At 53.8% G+C, this 23,500-nt stretch overlaps 5 protein-coding genes across 5 annotated transcripts; 1 reads left to right on the forward strand and 4 right to left on the reverse strand.

Moving 5' to 3' along the window:
* Positions 1 to 589: 589 nt before the first annotated feature.
* BDZ83DRAFT_635902 (uncharacterized protein) lies at positions 590 to 2,210 on the reverse strand. The gene has a single exon (XM_060509214.1). It carries the CDS (start codon positions 1,241 to 1,243, stop codon positions 932 to 934), a length of 312 nt encoding a protein of 103 aa, XP_060360208.1. The 5' UTR covers positions 1,244 to 2,210; the 3' UTR covers positions 590 to 931.
* A 3-nt stretch (positions 2,211 to 2,213) lies between these two features.
* On the reverse strand, positions 2,214 to 2,625 carry BDZ83DRAFT_635903 (uncharacterized protein; the record flags this gene model as incomplete). Its single annotated transcript, XM_060509215.1, has 1 exon — positions 2,214 to 2,625. A coding segment is annotated over exon 1 (265 nt), but the record flags the coding sequence as incomplete, so codon positions are not given.
* Positions 2,626 to 4,092: 1,467 nt separating this feature from the next.
* Positions 4,093 to 4,784, reverse strand: BDZ83DRAFT_58263 (uncharacterized protein). The gene has a single exon (XM_060505568.1). The coding sequence runs from the start codon at positions 4,614 to 4,616 to the stop codon at positions 4,197 to 4,199; it is 420 nt and encodes a 139-aa protein (XP_060360210.1). The 5' UTR covers positions 4,617 to 4,784; the 3' UTR covers positions 4,093 to 4,196.
* Positions 4,785 to 15,546: 10,762 nt separating this feature from the next.
* On the reverse strand, positions 15,547 to 16,471 carry BDZ83DRAFT_635920 (uncharacterized protein). Its single transcript, XM_060509216.1, has one exon. It carries the CDS (start codon positions 16,193 to 16,195, stop codon positions 15,656 to 15,658), a length of 540 nt encoding a protein of 179 aa, XP_060360211.1. The 5' UTR covers positions 16,196 to 16,471; the 3' UTR covers positions 15,547 to 15,655.
* Positions 16,472 to 20,753: 4,282 nt separating this feature from the next.
* BDZ83DRAFT_588233 (glycosyl hydrolase family 3 N terminal domain-containing protein) lies at positions 20,754 to 23,430 on the forward strand (the record flags this gene model as incomplete). The annotated part of the gene is made up of 3 exons (XM_060506115.1): positions 20,754 to 20,823; positions 20,934 to 21,856; positions 21,922 to 23,430. 3 exons carry the CDS (start codon positions 20,754 to 20,756, stop codon positions 23,428 to 23,430), a joined length of 2,502 nt encoding a protein of 833 aa, XP_060360212.1.
* Positions 23,431 to 23,500: the final 70 nt, after the last annotated feature.

Genomic DNA, 23,500 nt, shown 5'->3' on the forward strand with positions numbered 1-23,500 from the left:
AGCGCGCGCGGGAGACGTGTGGACAAGGGGAAGGGGTCAAGAGATTCGACAGAAATGGGGTCGCTAGCAGATTTTGGGTAGTTTTGGGATGGAACTCAGTCGTCTAGAAAGGCGGATGATGACAACATAGGAACCGCCGATCATCAATTCCCTCGAGTCGCGTTTTGCCCATCACGCAACACTACGGGCGGTATAGACTATAGCGCACCCCCGGCTATCACAATGCCGCAACGAGATGCCGCAATGAGAAAGGGACAGAGACTCCGACGAGAGAGATTTCGAACCGAGAGAAGGAAAGAGAGGGTCAACTTCGGTTGTGTGTTTGGGAGTCTGGACTAATCCGAGGAACCGAACCAGAATAATAGTACTACCAAGTATACCAAGACCAAATCTTGGAAAGAACGGCAACAGTCGAAAACTCTATATTGGCCACCCCTGCTCCTCGCCTGCGGGAGCGTTTTCTGCATGCTGGGCTGGACGAAGAGAGAGAGAGAGAGAGAGATGAGAGATGGGATAGATACCTCAGACAAACCACCCACCCACCCACCACCAGTGACCACCCCCATTACCCCATTACGCATCATGGCATGGTCATACTACGGAAACTCCGTCCTGCAGCTCCTTCACACAAGTGATGAGACTTGATTCAACCGAAGGGGGTTTAAGGTCTATCTCTTTTTGGCTCCTTGAGATGTGGAGAGAGAGAGAGAGAGAGAGAGAAGGTCTCCAATCTGCAAAGTCCAAGACTTTTGCTATGCAGTATGCAAATGAGCTGTAAAAGACCTTCCAAGACCTGTCGACAGAAAGTGCCTTTTTTTCTTTTGGCTCTCTTCAGACGAGCATGGTCCAATCACGGAAAGCCGTCTTAACCGTTTTACACTTTCTCTGCCTCTGGTGTTTCTCTCTCTCTGTCTCTCGCTCGTTTTGGTCATTAGGTTGGCTTAATGCTGTCCGATAGGATACGTTCCGTCTCCTCTGACCATACTGAGCCGAGCCGGGCCGGGCGCTGGCTGCTGCTAGGTATATTGTCTTTCGCCCTGCTGACATCACAAGGACCCATGTTCATTGAACTGTTGACAGGGCTTAGCTGGGGGACCGACCGGTAACGCACCACCAAAAACCTAACCAGGTCAGCTTTCTCGGCCGGAGACAAGAAGGAGATCGAGACAGGACGACAAGGCAAAGAAAAGTCTATGTCCTGATCGCCGCGCCCATCAGACAAGAAAGAGCCCACATATACCATGGTAGATGGTGGTACCAACGAGTTCGAATTGGCATTAAGAGAAAGAGAGGGACAGTGAACCGTGGACGACTAACATGGGGGGTCCCTCAGAACAAGGGGAGGCGCCCTTGCCGCATGGATAGACGCACAAACCGCGCGAGTGCCCGCTCTGCCCGTCTCCTCCTGCAACGCCCAGCTGTAGTGGTGGTTGTAAATGAAATTCAATCTATCGCTCGAACGCTTCCCACCTCATATTTCTGCCTTCAATCTCTCTGTTGCAAGAGGCCAATCTCTCTCGTCTCCTGATGTGAGCAGAAAAAGATCCATAGATTTTGCAAGTACATAGTAAGGCAGAATCGGGTTGGGCGTATCCACCCACACTCCTACACCGGTGAACTCTGTGTTCAATTTTCCTCGATCCGAGCGGAAACGAGCACGGCCAAGCCTGAATGGGCGCATCGAAAAACCTGGGAAGAGAAGGTCGCAGTATCGTCAACGTTGCTTGGACCCTCTCCCTCTCTCTTCATCCGGCATGGTTGACAATTCGTGTCTACCAGGGTGACAAGCAACTCGTCCCAGTCCCATGCAACACCTTGAAAAGATGATGAGCAGAGACCCCCAATGTTCTGTGAAGAATACAAAAAAAGAAAACAACAGCAAGCGGTCGACCTGACGGTCGGTCAATCATTGCAGCCCATCATCCACAGCTGCAATCAATACATGATTACTTGGTTCCACCGTGTTCCCGAAGTGAACAGCCGGCCCTGGTCCTTGATCGCTGTTCGTGGCATGTATCAAAAATGACAGAAGCCCAGAGCCTCACAGCTCAACTGTCTCGTCGAGGAAGGGATCTTCTAAGTGCATGCTGCTATCTTAAGCGATGTGATAAATTAGCCGATGGGAGAGGGAAGCGACAGGAATCCCCCCGACTTGGCAAAACCATCATAACGGCCAACCAAACGCGCATGCTGTTGATCTGAAAGGTGCAATGGGGACGGACGGGGGTAAAGGGTATCGGCCTGGTCGGCGGGTGTCTGCTACACTAGCAGCATTCTTATTCTAATTTGAGAGCAACATGGGACCATCTAATGATCCAAGGACGGCAGCAGGCCGTGTACAATACCAAAGACCTGGAAAGCAGCGATATTGCGCCAGCCGTGTCGTGCCTCGTAGACGCCGATCTGGATATGGACCATCCCACTGACGCCCCATCATCCTCCCTTGCCCCTCTCGACATGTCTTCCTTTTCCCCAGTCCCGGTGGGGGTGCACGAAGATGAAAATGAGTGTGTTTTGGGCTCGGGTGTTGAGGGGAGGAATGGCATGGATATGCTGTGACGTGGAGTGGGTTCTCCTGCAAGATGTCACCTCCACTTGAAGTCTTGGACGAGTTAAGCCTCGCGCTCTCTCTTTCGTGTGCCGCATCCGGGCCCCTCCGTATCTCTGGGCGTGCTCCAGTGCTCCATCTCTTTGAATATGTTGCAACTTGTACAATATGGGTTGTCCAAGGAGATGGTCGACACGATGCGGGGCCCTGGATAATCAATTCATTCAGGGTGGTACAGGCGACAAATTGACCGCCCTTCCTAGACTCGCTTCGGCCTGAGCCCTGTCGACAATTGCTTTACGCCTTACCTATCTTCCGAAAGGCTCCTGTGTATGAGCCACAACCACTGCCACCGTCTTTGTCTAGCCAGCAATGCATACGACGAACGCGCGTGCGCTCAGCGTCAGCCGCCAGAGCCAGACGCATGAGGTGTTCGCGGGCGACCGGCGGAGGTACGGAGTAATTCACGTAGGCACACCAGAGGAGGGGCGATGGTAGGTAGCGAACGTGGCGGGCCCATAGAGAGAGGAGCCAGACCCAAGTACCAGTTCGTCGGAGGTCTTGAGTCTTGGTTCTGGGTCTAGTAGTGTCCGCAATGCAGAGGTCCGGACTCCGAGGAGCAAGACAAAATTGATCAAGTGAGATATTGGCGATGTCTACGGGCTGCAGTCTGCCTCCACAACTTGTTCTGCCTTGGAAGGATCGTGTTGCCATCGCCGTCTTGGCCGATCTTGTCTCACAGCGGGCGCTGACAGATGCAGAATAGCGTCACTTGTAAAGTCGAGATCTGGTGTCTAAGAGGTCTTACATCTCAACTCGACTAGGCCTCGTCAACGGGCTAGGCGCATATCATGAACGCTCCAGTAGCCTTCGCTTCGCGCAAGCCGACATGATATTATGGGTCGACGTGTAATACATCTGCCCCCTCTTCCAATCGCGTATGCAAGTTGCTGTCTCCGCAAGTGTCGAGATGCATCAGACGATCGAAAACCTGACGACAGGAAGTGCTTTAGAGTTTGGCGCCTTCCAAGGCAAACTCCTGAGAATACGTAAGTGATGTAGACGACCGCGCTAACGATAGATTAAAAGGCAGTGAACTATCAGCGATCAGAGCAGTCGCGGAGTCGCGGAGTCAATGTGACTGAGTGGCAGGGGATGGGCTGGGAGAGATGGCTCAGATGGGATACGTACCCAGTCCCAGCCAGGGGACATCGTCCTGAATCGAGGCTTGGCTTGCGGGTTTCGCCCGCTCTGCAGGGTTATCTCAAGTTGTGCTGGTCTTGTGGGTGGTGTCTGACATTTGTCGACGACAAACTCCAAGTGATACTGCTCTCAGAAATGGCAAGAAACCAAATTCTGAGTAAACACTTTGGCGCCAAGCAACTTTGGATGGAAGGCAGTGCAAGCGTGTGTATTCGCACCCTACATATCCGCAAGTAGGCAGTATTGACGCGTGCAACGACACTCCGTCCGTCCAGGGCAGTGAAGACCCGGCCGGGCCAGGTCCGACAGTACTAGGCTGGCCATGTTCTAACCGGGGATGCACCGATGCATCAGATTCAACGGCATAAGAACGCCCCGTGGGCTCGGGACGAGTGGGCGGACCATTCGCCCGCTTGCCAGGTGCTGTGTACAAGCAGGACAAGGTTCATTTGGCCGTCTCGTTTGGTCTTTCATTTGACAGCTGGTTGACTTGGGTTATTTTTCTCCTCACCCCGTTCCAGGGCCCCTGAAGGTGACGGGGAAGAGGATATGAGGATATTGCCGGAGGGTTGGTGCGTCGCCCACTCCGTCCCGCAACAGGATATGGATGAAAATGCGACGCTGAAAACCGGGGGAAAGGTTGAGCTGACCCGTCAATAATTGTCCAAGGTTGTCGTGGGCCTTGCAATGAACCCTTTTGGCGATGGTCGATGCGGCAGGGTGGATTATGGAGTTTCTGTATCTGTTTTCCGTCTTCGTAGTGTAGGCCAGAACGGGGACTGAAGCAAGGTATCCGTAACGGTAGGCTGGGAATTCGCAGGGCAGATTGTGTGAGGAGGGTGAAGAAGAGAAGGCGGCCGCACATCTCCAGGTGAGCTTTTCCACTTTGGACAGAAGCTCTGGTGGTCTTTGGATTCCCCCCTGCTTTAGAACCTGCAACCCCCCGACTTGAAGTGAATTCTCGCGGAAACACCTGCCTTAGCTGAGCTTCGACATATTGTAGCAACAGTCATCTCTTTTTTTGGTCAAGATTTTGACCCTTTGAGGCGTAGCGCTTCTCCAGCTATGATCTTGGGGAGAGATGAGCGCCCGAGCGTTGATCAGGGCCATGAGCAGCCGCATTGCATAGATAGCGAGGGCATCAGAGTTGATGCTATCGTGTCTGCGCCTTACGCCTATGCCTTTTGGTGTTCTGTGCTCTTCACTTTGGTGGACGATGTCTGGGTTGAGGGTCGTTAGGTGGGAGGTGATGCGAGGTTAAACCAGCGAGGAATTCATCCAATCCAATCGAGTCCCAGTGCAGCGTTCTTGCTACCCCGCCGGCCGGGGCTGGGGTTTGAGCTGGAGCTGGTGCTGGTGGGAGACAGAGCTGTGAGCTGGGAGCTGGGTCGTGAGGGGTTTCCGCTAGCCAGTCACTGTGCCCGCTCTCGAGTGTTGCTAGGTCCAGGACTAGGGTTTCGAGAGTCTTGGACGGGGGTTGAAGCACCACCACCGGAGCCTTTCAGCATCCGGCGTTTTGGCGATGATGTAAAAATCGCCGGATTTCACTGCCCCGAAAAGCAGGGAGCCGAATCCTGGGCCGGAAAGTGCCGAGCAACTGCCAGTGGTCGAGGATCAAGGCTCCACACACACCACTCAGCTTTGGGTTGAGGGTTCCTCTGTCCTGGTTCTGGTTCTGGTTCGGGTCGGTCTGAGTCTGGCTCAGGTCTGCCCACTCTACCTAGGCGTAAAACCTAACCTACCGGCCGGTTAAGTCTCCTTACCCGTACCTTACCGTGCCAAGCACCATCTTTCCGCATGTGGTATAAAACGGCCTTGTCGAGGCTTTTGGAATTGGCATTGAGTTTACCGGGGGGGCTCGAGCAGACAGCAGGGTTTCGTGTGCGCTCGCAGGCGTCTGTAACGGATTTCCATCCCCCTTGAATGAGGGTAGCGGCCTTGTAAGGCAAAGCACTCTGCAGAGGGCTCCTTTTTTTCTCGACGCTAAGCTGCTGTGTAGAACATCTCCAAGACGCCTTGCCCTGGCTCATCGTCGGTCAAGTGCGAAGTTAAGCCGGGCTGGATCGGAGAGGATTGGGGCGGGGGTAATGAAAGATGCTTGCTCGCTGGAGCTGGAAGAGGGCGGTTCAAGGCTGACGGAGTGGGCGAGGAATAGAAGAAGAAGCACGGACTGTATGCTGTCCCTTGATGCGCCTTATCCGTCTGCTCGATCCTGGTGTTGTGTGTTGGGCTGTGTGAAGCACGGATATGTCCTCCGTGTGGTGCCATGGTGCTCCTTTCTTAGGATCGAGGGATTCGAGTGAAGTGAAGCGGAAAGGCGGAGAATTGCTGCTCACCCTCGCCCTTGCACTCAACTCTATGCATATCGACGGCGAGGAGCGAGATGAAAGACGGCATATGGATGGTGTATCAAGATGGTATGGAACCAACATTTCTCGAACCTAAGATGCAGTTGAAAGATGCCAATCATAATGCCGTACGGAGGAGGTATGTGTTTCTGGTGTACGCAGCAGTGTACTAAGATATTGCGCACTCCGTAGTGTACTTACGCGGTAGATGATCTGTGGCGCAGAAATACTTGGACCAAAGTACCTTACGCTAGGTACGATAGGAACTTAGAAGAAAGCAAGGAAGGCTGTAGCGTGACGGCGGCCTGTTTAGACGCTGCAGGAGCGGTGCAGGACCGATGCAGGAGATTTGTTCTAGCGCCGAAGATGGAATTTTCCAAGAGGTGAGGCGATCCCTCCCGTCCGGTGTTGGCGCTGTTGCTGGTGGTGCCATACGGTAGGTGGCAGGCGGGAATGGCAGTGTGTCGGGAGGATGAGGGGGTAAGACCGTACGGTTCCGTGAAAGACAAGGTACGTACTCTGTATCATATCCTCGTTCCTGTGCTTTCCTGACACCTGAAATCCAAGGCACTTCTCAGCGTTCAACCCCAGGTAAGGCAGGAACGTGCGTGCACCTCAGTGATTAGTGCCTTAGGTAAGAAAAACCACGGACCTCAAGTCCGACCCCCCGTGCCCCCGATGACGGGCGGAAAGCACTGGCAGTGACAGGGTGCTTTGACACTTTCCCGCTCGCACCCACCCAGAGACCGAGGGGGACCGCAGAGACCGAGCCTCGACGGGAGTGGGGGGTCCAGCCAATTCCCGGCGCTGTATCCCATTTCCAGTACGATTGCCCCGAAGAGCCCCAGCCAACCCCGAACATGTCTTTGATAACCTGGTCGTCGCTCGTCTCTTTGATCGGTTCCTGGGAGCACATCACTGGCTCCTCCGGCGGTAGTTCAAACCAAAAAAGAATTCAAGCTCAGGGGATGGACAAAACAAAGATAAGCTACCTACCTTACCTATCCGCACTGCCCAATGCATGTATCCGTATCCGTACGTCCTCCGTACGTCCTCCTCCAGGGAGAGAAAAGGCCTGGCACCTTGCTGGGCCCTCTGCAAATCCCGCCTTCCGTCATCCACACGGATACCTTTCCTCGGTTTCCATCCGCCCACACCTGCTCAACTTCTCCCCTCCCTTGACCGCTCCGATGCCGACCCGGGCCAACATGCCTGTTCCCGGCTTTCACTTCTTCAATGGAAGCTATGAACGGCTTATCCATAGATAAACCTTCAATCGTCAGTAATCTAAAGCCTAGGACACGGTCTAAGAGATTCCTACACGGGACATTGGCAAGACGCTAAGTTACATGCTATCTGGATGACCAGCCTCACAGTTGGTTGCATGGAGACGAAACGAACCAAGCGGTTTGATATCCACCCGAAGTAATCGAGGAAATGGAGAGTATTCGGTTTGGCGTTACGGATACTTGGCAATCATAACAAAAGCAACAAGACTGGCGAAACGAAGCCGTCTAAACAAGCAGTGGCGGGGCTCGGGGGGATTCTGCAACGTGCAACGTCCAACCTCCTCCCACACACAGTCCACCTTCAATTCATGTTCAATGGGATGCTCCGGGCCCGTGTCATTGGTTCTCACTTTTGCTTCTGGCTCATTCTCACCTCGTCCAGCCCGGGCGTATTAGAACCGGAATGTGGCTTCAAGTCTCGTTTCTCCTACTTCTCAGAGAACAGCAGAGTTGACGGTCTCGCCTGAACTATCCATATCGAGTCTCGGCCAGGCCGTCGTCCAACGATAGGGTTCATTCCACATTTTGTTCGGTAGTTGAGTTTAGTTTGTGGCAAGACAACATGAAATGGAGGGCGGGCTTCTTTGGAAGCTTCGAAAAGCCCTTGATGGAAGCTTGTCAAAGTTGAGGCTGGAGCGTGTTTGACAAAAGGTGTCAGACCGTGGCAATCACATGATATGCAGGTTGCTGACAGGAAGGGTGGGCTGAAATGAGAGCTCACTCGTTCGTCGCTTGGGACAGGATGGCTTCACAACCATGGACGGAAAGGGTCCGAGTCACGACTCAAGTCAATGAAGGGACAGACCATTCCAGGTGACTTGGATTTATGGTTTCCCATGCTTTTTGGTCTAGGTATGTATAGTTGGTTCACGTATGGGTGACGGTTCTAGTGTGATTTTTGCATGTCAATGTTTGGATACCTCAGGGTTTGAAGATGAAAATTGAAGGGTCGACGGCGACTGGCTAGGTTGATTGAAAGTGATATTCCCTGTCCTTGTAGGTTGTTGGCTCGGCGTGACAACGAGCCGTTGTCATCCAAACACTCTGCACGCTCGGAAACGACCCATTTTGGGCATAGTTTGAAAAGCTGGGAGACACGTGTGACTTCGGGATGCCGAAAGGAAGAGTAGAGTAGAGGGAAGTGAAGAGGGGCCGAAAAGATCGCCATGAGCTACACGATACTAAGGTGACGTCCGCATGCATAGATAGTCAACGCGGAGCTTCAAGCAGCGAGCTTCCGGTATGTACATACCTCACGTAGAAACACTTGGGTATGGCGAGGTACATTGGATGTGATGAGTTTCTTCCAGAGATTGTAGTGTCTTTTGGCATTGTGAGGGCGAAAGTGAATGCAGTAGTGGGCAAAACTACACTCGAGTTGCCCGGGTGTTTTTTTTTTCTTTTGGCCCTCTTGAAACAAGGCAGAAAGAAGTTGCCTTACACAAGACAACAGTCGAAGGTAGAAATGCCAGCGGGATGATACTCATTGACGACAATGTATGGTATGCCTGTCGGAGGCCAATTCGTCGCTGTTTCCCTCTCTATTTCCCCCCTTCTTGCCCTTGTCTCTCTTCTGTCATTCTCCTTTTCTATGCTTCCTTCCATTCCCCCTTACCCTGTGTTAACGCACGGAATCACGGATCACGGATCACAGACTTTGAGGAGAAATGGAAGGATACCTTGGAGTATGAGGAGGTGGGAGCATGAACGGGCGCATTGGGCTCACTCCAATCGCCAGGCGCGCATGGCCAAAACGGGGGGGTACGATGTAATTAGTGTAGGCAGTGGGAGGGAAGGAGGAGGAGGGGGATTGCAGTCCTGCAGATGGGAACGCGGAGGGGGGAGGGGCACACGAGCGGGCAAATCGACAGGGGTCCTAGGAAAGACATTGGAAAATGGAGACCCCATCTTGTGGGTATCCTGCCGTTTTCTGGGAGAGCTTCGAAAAGGGAAAGAAGAGGGATCTCCCCTGTCCTGGAGTCCCTGCACGGTCGATCACCACATGCTGACAGGGATCAGGCAAGGCAGGGTCTTGGCTGACGGTTTCTATCAGCCCGCCATTTCGACACGCCAGTCCTCATTGGGCTGCATTGGCCATGCAGGGGTGTTTCTAGTGACTCGAGTGGGGCCAAGTATCTTTTTCCAAGGGGTACAACTCTCCAGACAAGTACTCTGCAGCTCGAGGGTACTTCAGTTGAAAGTGGGGCCATCGAGAGCTGATTGTTGCTGCTGCCAGGCGAAAGCCGGAGTGACCCACCCAACCGCGCTCCATGATCCATGGCAATGAGGTAAGGTACCTACCTACCTCTCTCACTTCACGCTAAGGAAAAGAGGAGGGTTGAGGGTTTGGTGGACTTTGCCTTTTCACGGGACACGCTCAATTCTGAGCCACTTGCTGGCAACCTAAACATCCAGTCAGACCTCTCAGCCGTGCAAGAACAACAGAAATGCACAATGCGCCTGCAGACACTCATGTAGTCATGGATTCGTTGAACACTTTACGAAATGCCGTGGCCAGGCCTGGGCTGTCTATCCAAGCTGAACGACTGACTGGTTAACTTCTTGACTGACTTCACCCCGCAGCGCAGCGCAGCATCACATCGTAGATGAGTAAGTGGCCAAGTACCTATCTTACGGATACTCAACCACGGTAAAATCCCACTTCCTGTATCTGTATGTACTTGCGGGAAATGACATTGCTGATGCAAATGCAAGTGCATTCCGTCTTGATTGGACTTCCTTGGCATGGCATGGCATACAAAGTGGACTGCGCCATTACTCTCATTGGAGAGCCTCTTTCTGAAATAGCTGGTATGGATTTGCAGGGAAGTGACATCAAACTCAACCTTCAATTTATCTACGGATACCTGTACTGCAGAGGTCCTTGACGTTAAGGTACAGCTTGCTGCTCATATGTACAAAGTATACGTAGTGCGTTTTCGGAAACTGGAACCGTGCCCATTGCTGTTACTGCTGTTCGATACGTTAAACGATAGACACTTTACCCTGGTCTCAAACACATCCAGAGTGCGGTATTTTCTCTCTGCGTCTTTTCAAGTCTATGAGACAGCGATGCGATGCGAGGACCTCTTTGGCACGCCCTCCCTTTTGCTTTGCGATACAGCCATCTAGACTCAAGTTTCGGCATGCAGCATGCTTCTTCAACATCGATTCGTCAAAATGACCCCGGTACGAGGCACCACTCTTTCAAAGTAGCTCATCTCTCATTACCAAACATGAGATTCTCAGAAAAGTAAATGCCCACCATCTCACCTCCCACCGTCGTGCAGGTGGGGAGAAGAATCTCCCGTATCCATCCCAAGTGCCCTTGCCGCAACATGGATACCTTCTTTGCAATTTGTCTGTGTGTCAAAGAGCAGAAGCCATGCCACCATCTCATTCTCGCAAAGCAAACAAACTGGGGGACCTGGGGGTACGGGTACAACACATGTTACCTGCCCAGCCATGGTCATTCACCGGATCGCTCCTGCTAATATGCTGCTCATCTCATCGTCGTGATCTAGACTAGGGAAGAGGTAATTTTGTAGATACACCGCAGAGACGCACATTGATACTTGCTACTCTTCCATGAATACGTGAGACTTCCACTTCCTATCCGTAGTACTACCACGAATACTTGGCAAGCATGGGAAGGTCCAATTCGAGCCCACATGTTCCGCTTGAACCCGGCTCCCCAGTTCCCCATCTGAACGGAGCTGGGAAGAGGCCGGCTCCAGCTTTCCCTTGCCATCTTCTTCGGTGTCTGCCCGGTCACCTTCCGGTTGCCAATCTGCGGTGTCTATCATACTAACGCAAGGCAGTATCCTCAACGGTCAGTTTTGGTATTCAGTTCGCACTCTCAAAGGCGCTTTTTACATATCAAATGATTACAAGGTGCTATCCCTCGCGGTCTCGTTTGATGTTGTATCGGACAAGAAGACGGATGTTGCTGCCATGCTCGCCCGCAAATGCGCTACGCCCTGCCCTACGGATTCCCATCCACGGTCATGCCTGTCCTACATTGCCTTTCCTTCAATACCCCCGCCTTGCCTCTTTACGGTTTACCGGCACTGCCTTGCTCCCGTTCCATTGCCTGCCCGTAACCCTGGGACAAGTCTTCATTTCTCCGTCTTCTTCAGCAATCTTCCGGCCTGGATACTCCCTGTGCGTGAGCTCCCAAATCAGCTCACATTACCTCATGTCAACTCACTTTTGTGCAACCACTGGGCCAGTCAGCTCAAGGCAGAGCTTCCCACTGCGACTCCCGAGTTTCCAGGGACGGAAGCTTCGCCTTCCACCTGATGCGAACCCGGGTCATTCCTCGCTGCGATTCTCCCGCCTTTCCCGTCCCGTGTTGTGCACTAAGTACTCCGGTTACGCATCCGTTCTTTAGCAAGTGCCCCAGTCCAGTCCACCTGGGGAGAGAGGTTGACTTGTCTTGGCATCCGTCCCATTTACACTATCACTACATCTCTGCTCAAAGTTTAAATAAAGAAAAGAAAGGAAAAGGGGGAGCAAACGTCAAAGCATCAACCTTTCCATGAGTCTATGCCAGGGCAACTAAGGTAGTCCCTTGGATACTACGTCGTTGAACACTATACCTACCACTCAGTAGCGGCCTCCAGGGCCCCAAGGACCAAAGGGCATACTCCGTACATTATATGCCAAGGCCAATCGCAACTTCCCATCGGTCGTGCTCGGGGTCTGTTTTCCCTCTGACCCTGGCCGCGGTCACGGTCACGGCCACGGCTACGGTCACTCTACGGTCACGGTCACGGTGCTAATGCTGCTGCGGCCGTGTGGACGGACGGGCGGCGTGGGCGCCAGTGGTGGAGACTGAGGTACGTATGGGCGTGAACGGGGAACGTTTCGTCGGAGCGCCTCATCCTATCACCGTTTGATCTCTTGCCGGCCGCCTCGCCGGATCCCTACCTAGCCACCGTCAACACGTGCTACAGCCTACCAACGCTCAATTATTCGTAACTTCGTTCTCTTTTCTCTGCCGGGCCTTGCCTGCCTTAGCTACTAGGCAGGCACGATACCCTAAGGTGCGGATACATCGTAGTTGCCTCACCTTACGCAATTACAGCACAAAGTACCTTACCTCGCTCGAACAGCTTTACCTAATACGGACCGTTTTAGCGTCGACTATCCAAGCCCCCACTCCTTGCCCGACCCCTCCATCATCTTTTCCTTCGTGCCTTCCCATCGTCGCGCTCCCAGGGGACCGCGCCTACCTACCTTAGGTACTTTAAGCTATTCGTACCAATACTCCATACGCAGTACGTACACCTCCCATACTGCGTTAAGGTGAGGTGCTCACCTTGCCGCGCTTCCCCTTCCCCTGCCCCGCTCCTTCACCTCACCTCTCCTCACCTTGAGGTAGTCCGTTCTGTACCCAACACTCACCTTCCTTTCACTCCAAACCATTCGCCCGACTTCTTCCCTCCATCCTAGCGCCATCTCCGGCTCTGTTCGACGGTTTTGCTACGGAAGCAGCTAGCCAACCACCCGTTCACCATGCTCGACAAGTCCGCCCCTTACCACTACTACCATCACCACCACCAACCACCACAGTCACTCACCCCCCAGAGGGAAAAGAATCGCATAGGGATGCTGTGTAAAGAAAGCCCCCGAAACTTGCCCGTCCTAGCCACACGGTCCTCAACCCCGAATCAAATTGGACCATTTATGGAAGCTTAACCAAAGCGCCATCTGCCAATCGAAACCATCAGCGACAACCGCAGCGGTCATGCCTCACCCTCAATCTCGCAAGCAGCCCGTGAGACGCCATGCTCCTCTCTCCCCTTGTTCGTTTCTCCGGTGCTTCACAAGACCATCTGCTCTGTACTCTGGCTGGTCAGAGCGCAATTGCAGTCTACAGAAGTCCCCTCGCGACCATCCGTCCGTCCCAACACGGGTCCATGGCTGAGGCCTGAAAGGGTCAACCCATGGTCATCTTCATGCGGTTTGGAGGCTCCGCTGCAGTCCACGTGCTGGCTTAGCAACAGGCAAGGTGTGATGGTTGTGTTGCAGCACTACACGAAGCGCCTTGATGCCCGACTACGCTCACCATACAGTAGTATACTACGTGCCAGCATCGTTGATGCTGCAAGACGATACGACGACGGAACCATAGGCACTAGTATCCGTACTCCGACCCAATTCCTTCTTACCGCCGCGATCACTTTCTACAAGCCCAAGATATCACCGAGAAATCTTGGATGGCATCGGTGTGAGCGCCCGTACTCGACTGCTTGGTTCATGCGCGCAACACCACTCACACATCTTGTGGTGTACACACATGCATACACGGATATACATACACGCTCACTCACACACATAGCGAAGCAGAAAGACACGAATGGTCCCTCCCTGCGAGTCAGCCCCGTGCAGAATCTGATGCATGGAAACATCTGAGACAGGCGGCTCGGGTTCGTGTGATGGCCTCAAATGTACAGCTTTTTTTTATTTTTTTGACAGATAGCGCTGCCCGCGACACGTGGCTGCAATGCACGTCTCATGTCATGGGGAAAAGCCTATCTGGAGCCCTACCACGCTGCCACGCGTTATGATCTCGACTCTTCGCACGCCTCGCCTGCTTTCGTGCAGAAGGCTAATACTGGCAAGATGAACAAGGAGGGTATCTAATGAGCCGTTATAGCCCCCTTACCCCCCTTCCGCGGCCATGCTAAGTTGCCTAAGTTTGGTTCGTGTTTTGGCGGCTCGTTTCTTCGGGCAGGCAAACGTTGATCGCCTCGACGGCTTTCGCTGTGGTCGTGGTCAGTGCTACCTCATGCACATGGCAAGCCGCAAGCCGCACGATGCACGTTGTACACCGCTTCCAAAGTTCAGCAACAGAGTTGTTCTGGAAAGGCGAGACGAAGCAGGTCTCTGCTTGATTCATGAACCAGCGCAAGTTAATGTCACGCTGCAAGTACTAAGAGTGTAGGTACAGTCGGCTGCAGCCACTCAGCTGCTATGTACAGCCAACACCCATCCCGCCGCCGTCGCCGCCATCCGACGCCATCACCACGTACCATTATCGTCATCAAAGTTACCTTTCGCCATGGCATCTCTGCCATGTGCTTGTGCTGCGCAACCCATCCGACGCCACGGAGATGGTGTGCAGAGATGGGAGGGAAACGTGGCAACCCTAAGGTTCCCCCTCCGCTCCGTGGCGCTTGGAACTGCTGTTGCGGGCATTCTATGCGACGTGGCGTCGTGTTTCCATTCTTGTGCATCCGAAGAAGAGAGCAAGATGAGACTGTGAGACTGTAGGTGTGATGTGGGTGGCTGTCGAAGCACCTATGGAAGCATTTTGGAAGCTTCGAAGAAGACGAAGAAGGAATTTACACTTTCACGCCGTCGCTCCAAGTTCGGGGTCTGTTCGTCTTTCGCAAACCAAAACTCACCAAAGTTGTCACCACCCCCACCGGGGAGTCAGAGACAAGTCCCAGCCCAGCCCGGTCCAAGGCAAGGCAAGACCCGTGTGTCACAACATAGGGGAAAAGCAATGATGTGCCTTGGTGTGCTTGGCTACCAGTACCTGCGATGTGTGATACACCGCTCTCTCCTGGACGTCCGCGGACCCTATTTGTTTCCCGTTGGCGGACACGGGCGAGATGGATGGGGGGAACCCAAGTGTACCTGTGTGCCATGCCCATATGGATTCCAAACCACCCTAAGGTACGGATAGTCTACCTACTTCGCTACTTACAAGCTTGCGTCCCGTCTCAACGCCCGGCCGTCGCCCGCGTCTCCGATGGCGATGGCGATGTATCCGTACGGGGAGTGGGTATACGGCAGCGGCTAGTGCTGCGCCGGTCCCCCTTCTCTGCTGCTACGCAATCCTGCGGCCTCCCATTGAAGAACCATAGAACTCGGCCGGGTGTATTGTTAGATCGAGATGGCGCCCTGTAAGCTGTAAGACGGGCTTTACTTTGTCTGGCCTAGTGTGGCTTCTACACACCCTTCTAGAAGGACTTCCAGAAAAGAAGGGACAAAGCAGAAAAAAAGCTTCGGAAAGCCGTGCTAAAGTATCGGTACATTGCGTGATTGCCCGGTCTCTACACTTTGCCCATGATGCCCTGCGTGTGGCATATTGCGCATGTGCGTATGTGGTATGCGTATGCGTACGTGAAGTGTGGGAGACTAGGGGTATGGGACTTTGAGACTTGGAAGCGGAAAACAGAAAAACAACACCATATGCAATCGCTTCTAAGTAATTGGTCAATTGGCAACTTACCGTCTCTTTTTTTTGCGTATCACATCGACAACTTTCCCGGCTTGCGGTTCCGCACTCTCATCCCCCTGCCTTCCAATCCCATCCATGATCTGGTATCCCATCCTTCCCTTCCCGTCCCCTCTCCCCTCCCTTCCTTGTTGAGAGCGTAGGTAGTTACTCCGTAGTGTAAGCGGGCTTGCAGTTGCAGACACCGGGGGATACGAGTCACCGCCGCTCTTGCCGCACCGTACTTTTCGGCGGTCGGGAAACGACGCCCACCCACAAAGCCCCCTCCCCAACACCAACAGGCTTTACAGCCCACACCACTCGGCATTGTCCCCTTCCGGTTCGTTGCTGCCTCCACTTCGGTCATCTGCCCGGGCCAGCATTTACCCATCCGTAACATCAACGGAGGTTCCTCACTCCCCGCCCCCTTCCCATTCACGCCTATCAGCCCTCCTCGGGCCATCCTTTGAACGTACTGGCGCCACTTCTGTAGCAAAAAATTCTTGGTCATGGAAAAAGACAGAAGGAGTGGAAATCCGATACTAGCCAAAACGGCTCTACGCCGAATGGACATGTTGTGGCCGGAATAGTTAGCATGGCAATGGCGTTTTGTTCGTAATGAAGATGAATGGGGCCGCCGTTGCGGCTCCTCGTTCCGCCGGGCGTGATAGTAGTAGTAGTACAGCGGAATAGAAGAAACACGCCCTTGTCGGAGCGCCCGACCTCCTTTCTTTTCCCTTGATGAACTAGATCCGCATCGGACTTGTGTTCCGATCCTCCCCAACAATGCCCCGCGCGGCTGGTGGGAAAGGGGATGATGGCATCGTTTCCCCGTGGTCTTGGGGAGGGGCTGGACGAAGTGCAAAGGGCTTGAAACATGTTTTTTTGTTAAAAAAAAAAAAAAAAATTTTTTTTGCATCGTTGGGCTAGTCTTGACCTTCAGCAAAGAACGAAATCGTATGATCAGGCTATGGGGCTGTTGTCTGTAATCTGTAGATATCCCCTGCCGTGACAGAACATGGCTACGGACATCGTGATCGAATCCAGTCTCATCGTGATCTAGAGTTTGACTGTAGACCATGACACGCTTTTCATCTGCGGGGCCGTACGTCTTGATGAAGAAGTGAGAGGAAACGATATGAAAGGGGGAACTGCAAGATAGTGCTTCTATTCAATTATGTGCGCCATCAAAGGCCCATGCATCATTCTCCATGGAGCATCGTCGACGAGCCTCTCAGTATGTACACCCTTACAATTAACCAAGTCCACTCTGTCCAAGAAAGTAAACGGGAACCGTTGCGCGTAGGGTGATCCTACTTCTTGGGGTACTTCTCACTGCCTTTATTGGCACACTGTACATGAACCCCCTTTCTTGAACCGTCGCCAAACGACATCCAGGACTATGTGAATGTGCTTCCGAGAAACTGTCGCGTACAGAGTATGCAGTCATCCAGCCGGTGGCGCACTGCGTCCAGGCAATGTGATGCTAATTGAGCATGGGGTTGGTTGACTGTACCCCCTTTCAACCCCCCCTGTGGTGTATCATGATCTCCCAGAAACGAAGATCAGGCTAATCAGCCAGCCTCTTTGACGCAGCTAGGGGGAGAGAGAGGAAGGTATGGGGTTCAGCTGACTGCCTCCAACTGTCCGGGGGGGCTTCACAAGAATTGGTTCGTGGCTGTTAGAGCGTGCCCGCCGTCAGCATGGCAATCCTCCCCTCATGCGAGTGTTGTCAAGAGGTAGCTAGAAGCCGCGAGATGATTGACTCTGGTATTTCGGGTGTGTGATTTCACCCTTGAGAGCGAGTTGTCTGGTATGATCTCGAGAGAAACATCGTATGCAGCAATCCTGGAAGGAGTAATCTCGGAATGCCCGTGACATTGTTTGTCAGGAAAATGGACTCTCCATAGTAACCGTACGACGGGCGCGCTGTGTTTGTGATCGTGGTTCAGCTGGATGTTCTCTCGAACCTTGCGAAAGAAAATGAAGAGTGAGGGCAAAGCTTGAATTGAGCCATTCTGCTCATCTTAGAATCGTAGCGTAAAAGGCGTTTGACTTTCTGTAGGCATCAAGATACCTTCAAGTTGGGCTTTAGTGGCCGTGATTCTTCGCCGACACAAGCGTCAGAAATTTCCCATCGCCAATATATCATCATCTTCTTGCTTCCGAAGCTTAAGAAATTGGTCACGTCTTTGGTCGGGTTTTGGGCGTGACCAGGGCAGTTGCTACGCAGCGAGGTTGGCATATGAAAGGATTCATGCCAAGAGATACTTCATCTCAGGAGTAAAGAGGCAGAAGCTCGACATCTTCTGGGTGATTCTTGCCAACGGTGGAAGTTAACGACATTGATCAGCTAACCGCTGTTCCGGCCCACTTGCTTGGTAGAAACTGCCCCATGTCAGATGGAAGTCCCTGTCGGGAATCCAGGCTGACATCCAGATTGTCGGTACCGCTCATGTCTCTCCAATGTCTCTCCAGCTACAGGTAGGAACCGCAGATGGTTGTAGCATGCCTAAGGTATGTGTGTTGTAGATGAACATGCATGGATCGCCCTCACATGTGTGTCCCGGCAACGTGGGAGGTATGCCTCGGAACCAATGGTGATCGTCAGGAACCATCACGAAAGCAGGGAGAGATCGATGGAGCATGTGAGTTGTGATGGTTGTCTCAAGTATCGGGACATTCTGTCTACGCAACGTAGTGGTCTGGCCTATATCCGTAAACCCGTGCTGCGTACAACGTACAGCGGCAGAGGAGATCTCCCTTCCTTCCCGCCTTACGGGTATAAGCGAGTCAATCATCCACCAGGGGGAGTGAATCTGGGAATAGTATCCGTACACTCCATGCCCCGGGTCTCGATAAATGAGCAACCGACAAGATGTCACGGCTGCCGAGAAGACCCCATCTTGCGAGCATGTGGTCCGTTCCCGCACTCCCGCCTTCCGAGGTGGATCTTGATGAGGAGACATGATTGTGGACATGGACATTTCCAGAAAAGGAACGAATCAGCCACCGTAGTGGATTGTCATACGCGAGTTTATGGTATATTCGGACCACCCCGGCTCAGGTACCAAGCCGGATGAGCGGGTGACTGCATGGCCTCACGCTGCTATCTCGGCAAGAGAGAGGCCCCTACATGGGCGCCAGCATAATCCCTATCCTTCTCACAGCCTTGTTAGTGTGACTGAGGTATACTATATAGAGAGCAGACCGAAAGAAGTGGCCGAAAAGAGGAGTGATAGTGAAAGTGGGAGAAGTAGTGATAAAAGTAGTGGTAGAAAGAGTGCTGAGCGGCAGATCATTGTCGCCCACTTGGCAGACTCGGGAATGAGGCGGATGGTCGTTGGATCCTTGTTTTCGGCTAGCTATTTCATGTTATGCCCAGTTTACAGCCGCTCACCGAGATGGAGATGATGGATACTCGGGAAAGATTCGGCATTGTGGTATGGAGATATAGCGGAGCTTGCCGATGACGATAGACGTCTAGGGAAGCTAGGGGAAATGGTCACCCGCTTGATGATCATCAGGGCAGGGCCGTGGCGCCAGAGCAACTTGGTCGGATGTGGTGACTCGGCCCGTTAATATGACCTTTAAACTACGGCGCGACTCCGTAGACCGGCTCTTCGGGGTATAAAAGTAATGGAGTCCCATCCCGACGATACAGCACAGATGTCCGGGCCGTATTTTCATCAGAATCAGGCAAATGTGGGGCATGCTGCCGATTCAGCGATCCCGTGGTTCCCCTGGATCGGCTGTCACGCGCGGGAACACGGCAGCTCGGCGACCAGAAAGGCAAAGAGATGACAAATGTGGTTTCTTTTGCAGATATGTGCAACTCCAAGAGTCTTTCAAGTCCAGTCAGAGTAGAGGTAACCCGGGTTTCCGGTCTCCGTTGCTGCGAAGACGGCATACACCATCCTCCCACTGTGCCCTGTGTGCCACGATCATCAGCCTCCATCTCACAAGCAAATACCCAGTTACCCGATGGCGGGACTGTGGCACTAACATGAAACCTACAGATGAGGCCTTGTGAGCTTGCATTCACCTAGACGTGGCATATCTGCGGCCCGGGGAGTATCGGCATTGAGTCATGAATGGCTGGATCCGCTTCCCTTAGCCGGGCCCGATGCGATGCATCGTTTTTCAGTTGACAGAAGAAGCTGTCACTGTCTGCGATGTGAAGTTTGCACTGTTTAGTAGCACGGCAGAACCCCGCGATAATATCGCCAAAAGACCGGCCAGTCTCCGGCAAAACTGACACACCTGGACGCCATCTCCGCGCCAAAGTTGTCTGACGGGATTTCGGGACGATGTTCAGCTTCGCCTCCAATGCCAACGAGCCAATCCAGAGCTGATGGGTGGGCACCAAGATGGAGAAATGACGCTAAGAGAGGAAAGCCACCCGAGCTTCTCCCGGTGAATGAGGGGCAAGAAGCTCCCACAACGCGATAACGTGGGGTAGGGATGCGCTACCGACCGGACGGGCGGTCGCCATTGACGCACCTGACCGCGTCTTTCAAGGTCTCAGGTTTCTGACATCTCTGGGCATTCGTTACTTCATTCTGCGGATTGGTAACTGGGAGAAAAAGCTCTCCACCTTTCTTCTCCCCGGCTGAAATGCATGGAGGGGCGCATAGCAGCATGACGGGAGAGACAGAGAAACAGCCGCTGCTAACCTGGTTGCTAATGGATACTGCATGCAAACATGGCCTTCTGATTGCTTGCTTGCTTGCCGTTTCCCCCGCCGTCTTCCCGGCATCGGTCTATCTTCCTCCATCTACCTAGCTCGTCACCCAGAAACACGCGGGACCTTAGAGTGGGTTGCTGACCTCTCTTCCCGAGCTAATGTAACTTGAAGCCAAGTAAGAAGAGGGAATCCAGTCCCGCGTCGTCCGGAGTTGTCCCGTTGTCCACAAGCTCGTCAATCTTCTATTTAACACCGCGATCCTGCTATGAAGATGTTCCAGTCCTCCCTCCTCTTGATCTTGCTTCTCGGCGCTCCCTATCCCCAACTTTTCTTATCTGTTCCTCTTTACTCCCTGTCCAAGTTTGAACCCGGCTTGTCGTAGAATTGTAGTCGCTCTAAAGATACCCCCATCCATTCTTACTGTCCAACGCTTCTCGAGCTCACAATGGCCGACTTTGACGTTGAAGACGTGCTCAAGAAGCTCACCGTCTCTGAGAAGGTCGACCTCCTCGCCGGTAAGACTGCTCCCGTCTCTCTTACGGGGTCACTCTTCACCCCAATTGCGAAATCTTTACCACAGCTCCCAATGAGATCCAATGACAAGCTAACATTCGATTCTCCCCAGGTATCGACTTCTGGCACACCAAGGCTCTGCCTAAGCACAACATACCCTCCATCAGACTCTCCGACGGACCCAATGGCGTACGCGGCACCAAATTCTTCAATGGTATCAAGGCAGCTTGCTTCCCTTGTGGAACAGCCCTCGGTGCCACCTTCAACACCGAGCTCCTCGAGGAGGCCGGCAGGAAGATGGGAGAGGAGGCCAAACTCAAGGGAGCTCACTGCATTTTGGGACCTACCATCAATATGCAACGGTCCCCTCTCGGTGGCCGAGGATTCGAGTCCATCGGTGAAGACCCTGTCCTGGCTGGCCTCGGCTCCGCCGCTATTGTGAGAGGTATCGAGAGCACTGGCATCCAGGCGACGCCCAAGCACTTCGTGTGTAACGACCAGGAGCACAGGCGCAACGCCGTCCAGAGCATCGTAACGGAGCGCGCCCTTCGCGAGATTTACGCGCTTCCTTTCCAGCTTACCTTCCGTGATGCCTCACCGGGTGCCCTCATGACAGCCTACAATGGAGTCAACGGCACATTCTGCAGTGAGAACCACGATCTGCTGGAGAAGCTGGTTCGTAAGGAGTGGGGCTGGGACGGTATGATCATGAGCGATTGGTACGGAACCTACAGCACCACGGAAGCGGCCAATGCCGGTCTCGATCTTGAGATGCCTGGACCTCCTCGCTTCCGCGGAGAGCCTCTCAAGTTCAATGTATCGACGGATAAGGTCCGCCAGCACATTCTCGACGAGAGAGCTCGCGCTATGCTCAAGTTCATCAAGAAAGCTGTAGCGACTGGCATTCCCGAGGGTGCCCCTGAGAAGACGGGCGACACCCCAGAGACCGCCGAGTTGTTGAGGCGCATTGGTGGTGAGAGTATCGTTCTGCTCAAGAACGATGACAACGTGCTTCCCCTGAAGAAGGACAAGAAGGTGAGCATGATCAATAGTAGACACTTCTTTCACGAGAGTACACACACTGACTTTGAGACTCGCAGACAGTTGTCATTGGCCCCAACGCCAAGATCGCCACCTACCACGGAGGTGGTTCCGCCTCTTTGGCTGCCTACTACTCCGTCACCCCCTTTGACGGTATCAGCAAGAAGCTCATCTCGCCCCCAGAGTACACAGAGGGCGCCTACTCCCACAAGCTCCTGCCCCTCCTCGGTAACGTGTGCACATCAGTTGACGGCAAGCCCGGCATGACTATGCGCGCCTACAACGAGCCCCCAACAGACCACAGCCGCGAGGCCATTGACGAGCTTGTCCTCACCAAGACGGAGCTGCTCCTCGTCGACTACTACAACCCCAAGCTCAAGGGCGACCTCTGGTACGCCGACTTTGAGGGCTCCTTTATCGCTGAGGAGGACTGCACCTACGAGCTTGGCCTCATCGTCTGCGGCACGGCCAACCTCTTTGTCAATGACAAGCTCGTCATTGACAACTCCACCAAGCAGCGCCAGGGCGATGCCTTCTTCGGCGCCGCTACTGTTGAGGAAAAGGGCCGCGTCGAGCTCAAGAAGGGCCAAAAGTACACCTTCAAGGTCGAGTTCGGCTCGGCCCCGTCGTCAAAGCTGCAGGGCGACAACGTCGTCTTTGGCAGCGGTGCCCTCCGCATGGGAGGATGCAAGGTCATTGACGACAAGGCCGAGATTGAAAAGGCCGCCGCCCTCGCCAAGGACGCTGACCAGGTCATCATCTGCTCCGGCCTCAACGCCGACTGGGAGACGGAGGGCAACGACCGTGCCGACATGGACCTGCCGGGCTACCTCAACAAGCTCATCTCCGCCGTCGCCCAGGCGAACCCCAACACGGTCGTTGTCAACCAGTCCGGCACCCCGGTGCGCATGCCGTGGGTCAAGGACGTCAAGGCCCTCGTCCAAGCGTGGTACGGCGGCAACGAGACAGGCAACGCCATCGCCGACGTGCTCTTTGGCGACGTCAACCCCTCGGCCAAGCTCTCCCTCAGCTTCCCCGAGCGCGTCCAGGATAACCCGGCCTACCTCAACTACCGTGCTGAGGCCAGCCGCACGCTGTACGGCGAGGATGTCTACATTGGCTACCGCTACTACGAGTTCCTCGACCGCCCCGTGCTCTTCCCCTTTGGCCACGGCCTGTCGTACACGACCTTTGGCTTCGGGGACCTCAAGGTCCGCGAGGCCGAAGGCAAGATCGCCGTGGACGTGACGGTCAAGAACACGGGCAAGGTGGCCGGCGCCGACGTCGTCCAGGTCTACGTTGCACCCAAGCAAAAGGCAAAGATCAACCGCCCGCTCAAGGAGCTCAAGGGCTTTGCCAAGGTGTCGCTTGCGCCTGGCGAGAGCAAACAGGTCACGGTCGACATTGAGACCAAGTACGCCGCCAGCTACTTTGACGAGGAGCGGCACCAGTGGTGCGCCGAGGAGGGTGAGTACGAGGTCATTGTCAGTGACAGCAGTGTCATTACGGACAAGGCCCTTAAGGGCAGCTTCAAGGTCGGCGAGACATTCTGGTGGTCTGGTCTATAGAAGAATTCATGGTGTCACGATGACAAAGCAGGGAGCACTGGTCGGGAGCAAAGGTTTAGGATACGCAAGA

The sequence above is a fragment of the Colletotrichum acutatum genome (assembly GCF_030867785.1).
Source record: "Colletotrichum acutatum strain CBS 112980 chromosome Unknown BDZ83scaffold_124, whole genome shotgun sequence".
NCBI classification, from domain to species: Eukaryota; Fungi; Ascomycota; class Sordariomycetes; order Glomerellales; family Glomerellaceae; genus Colletotrichum; species Colletotrichum acutatum.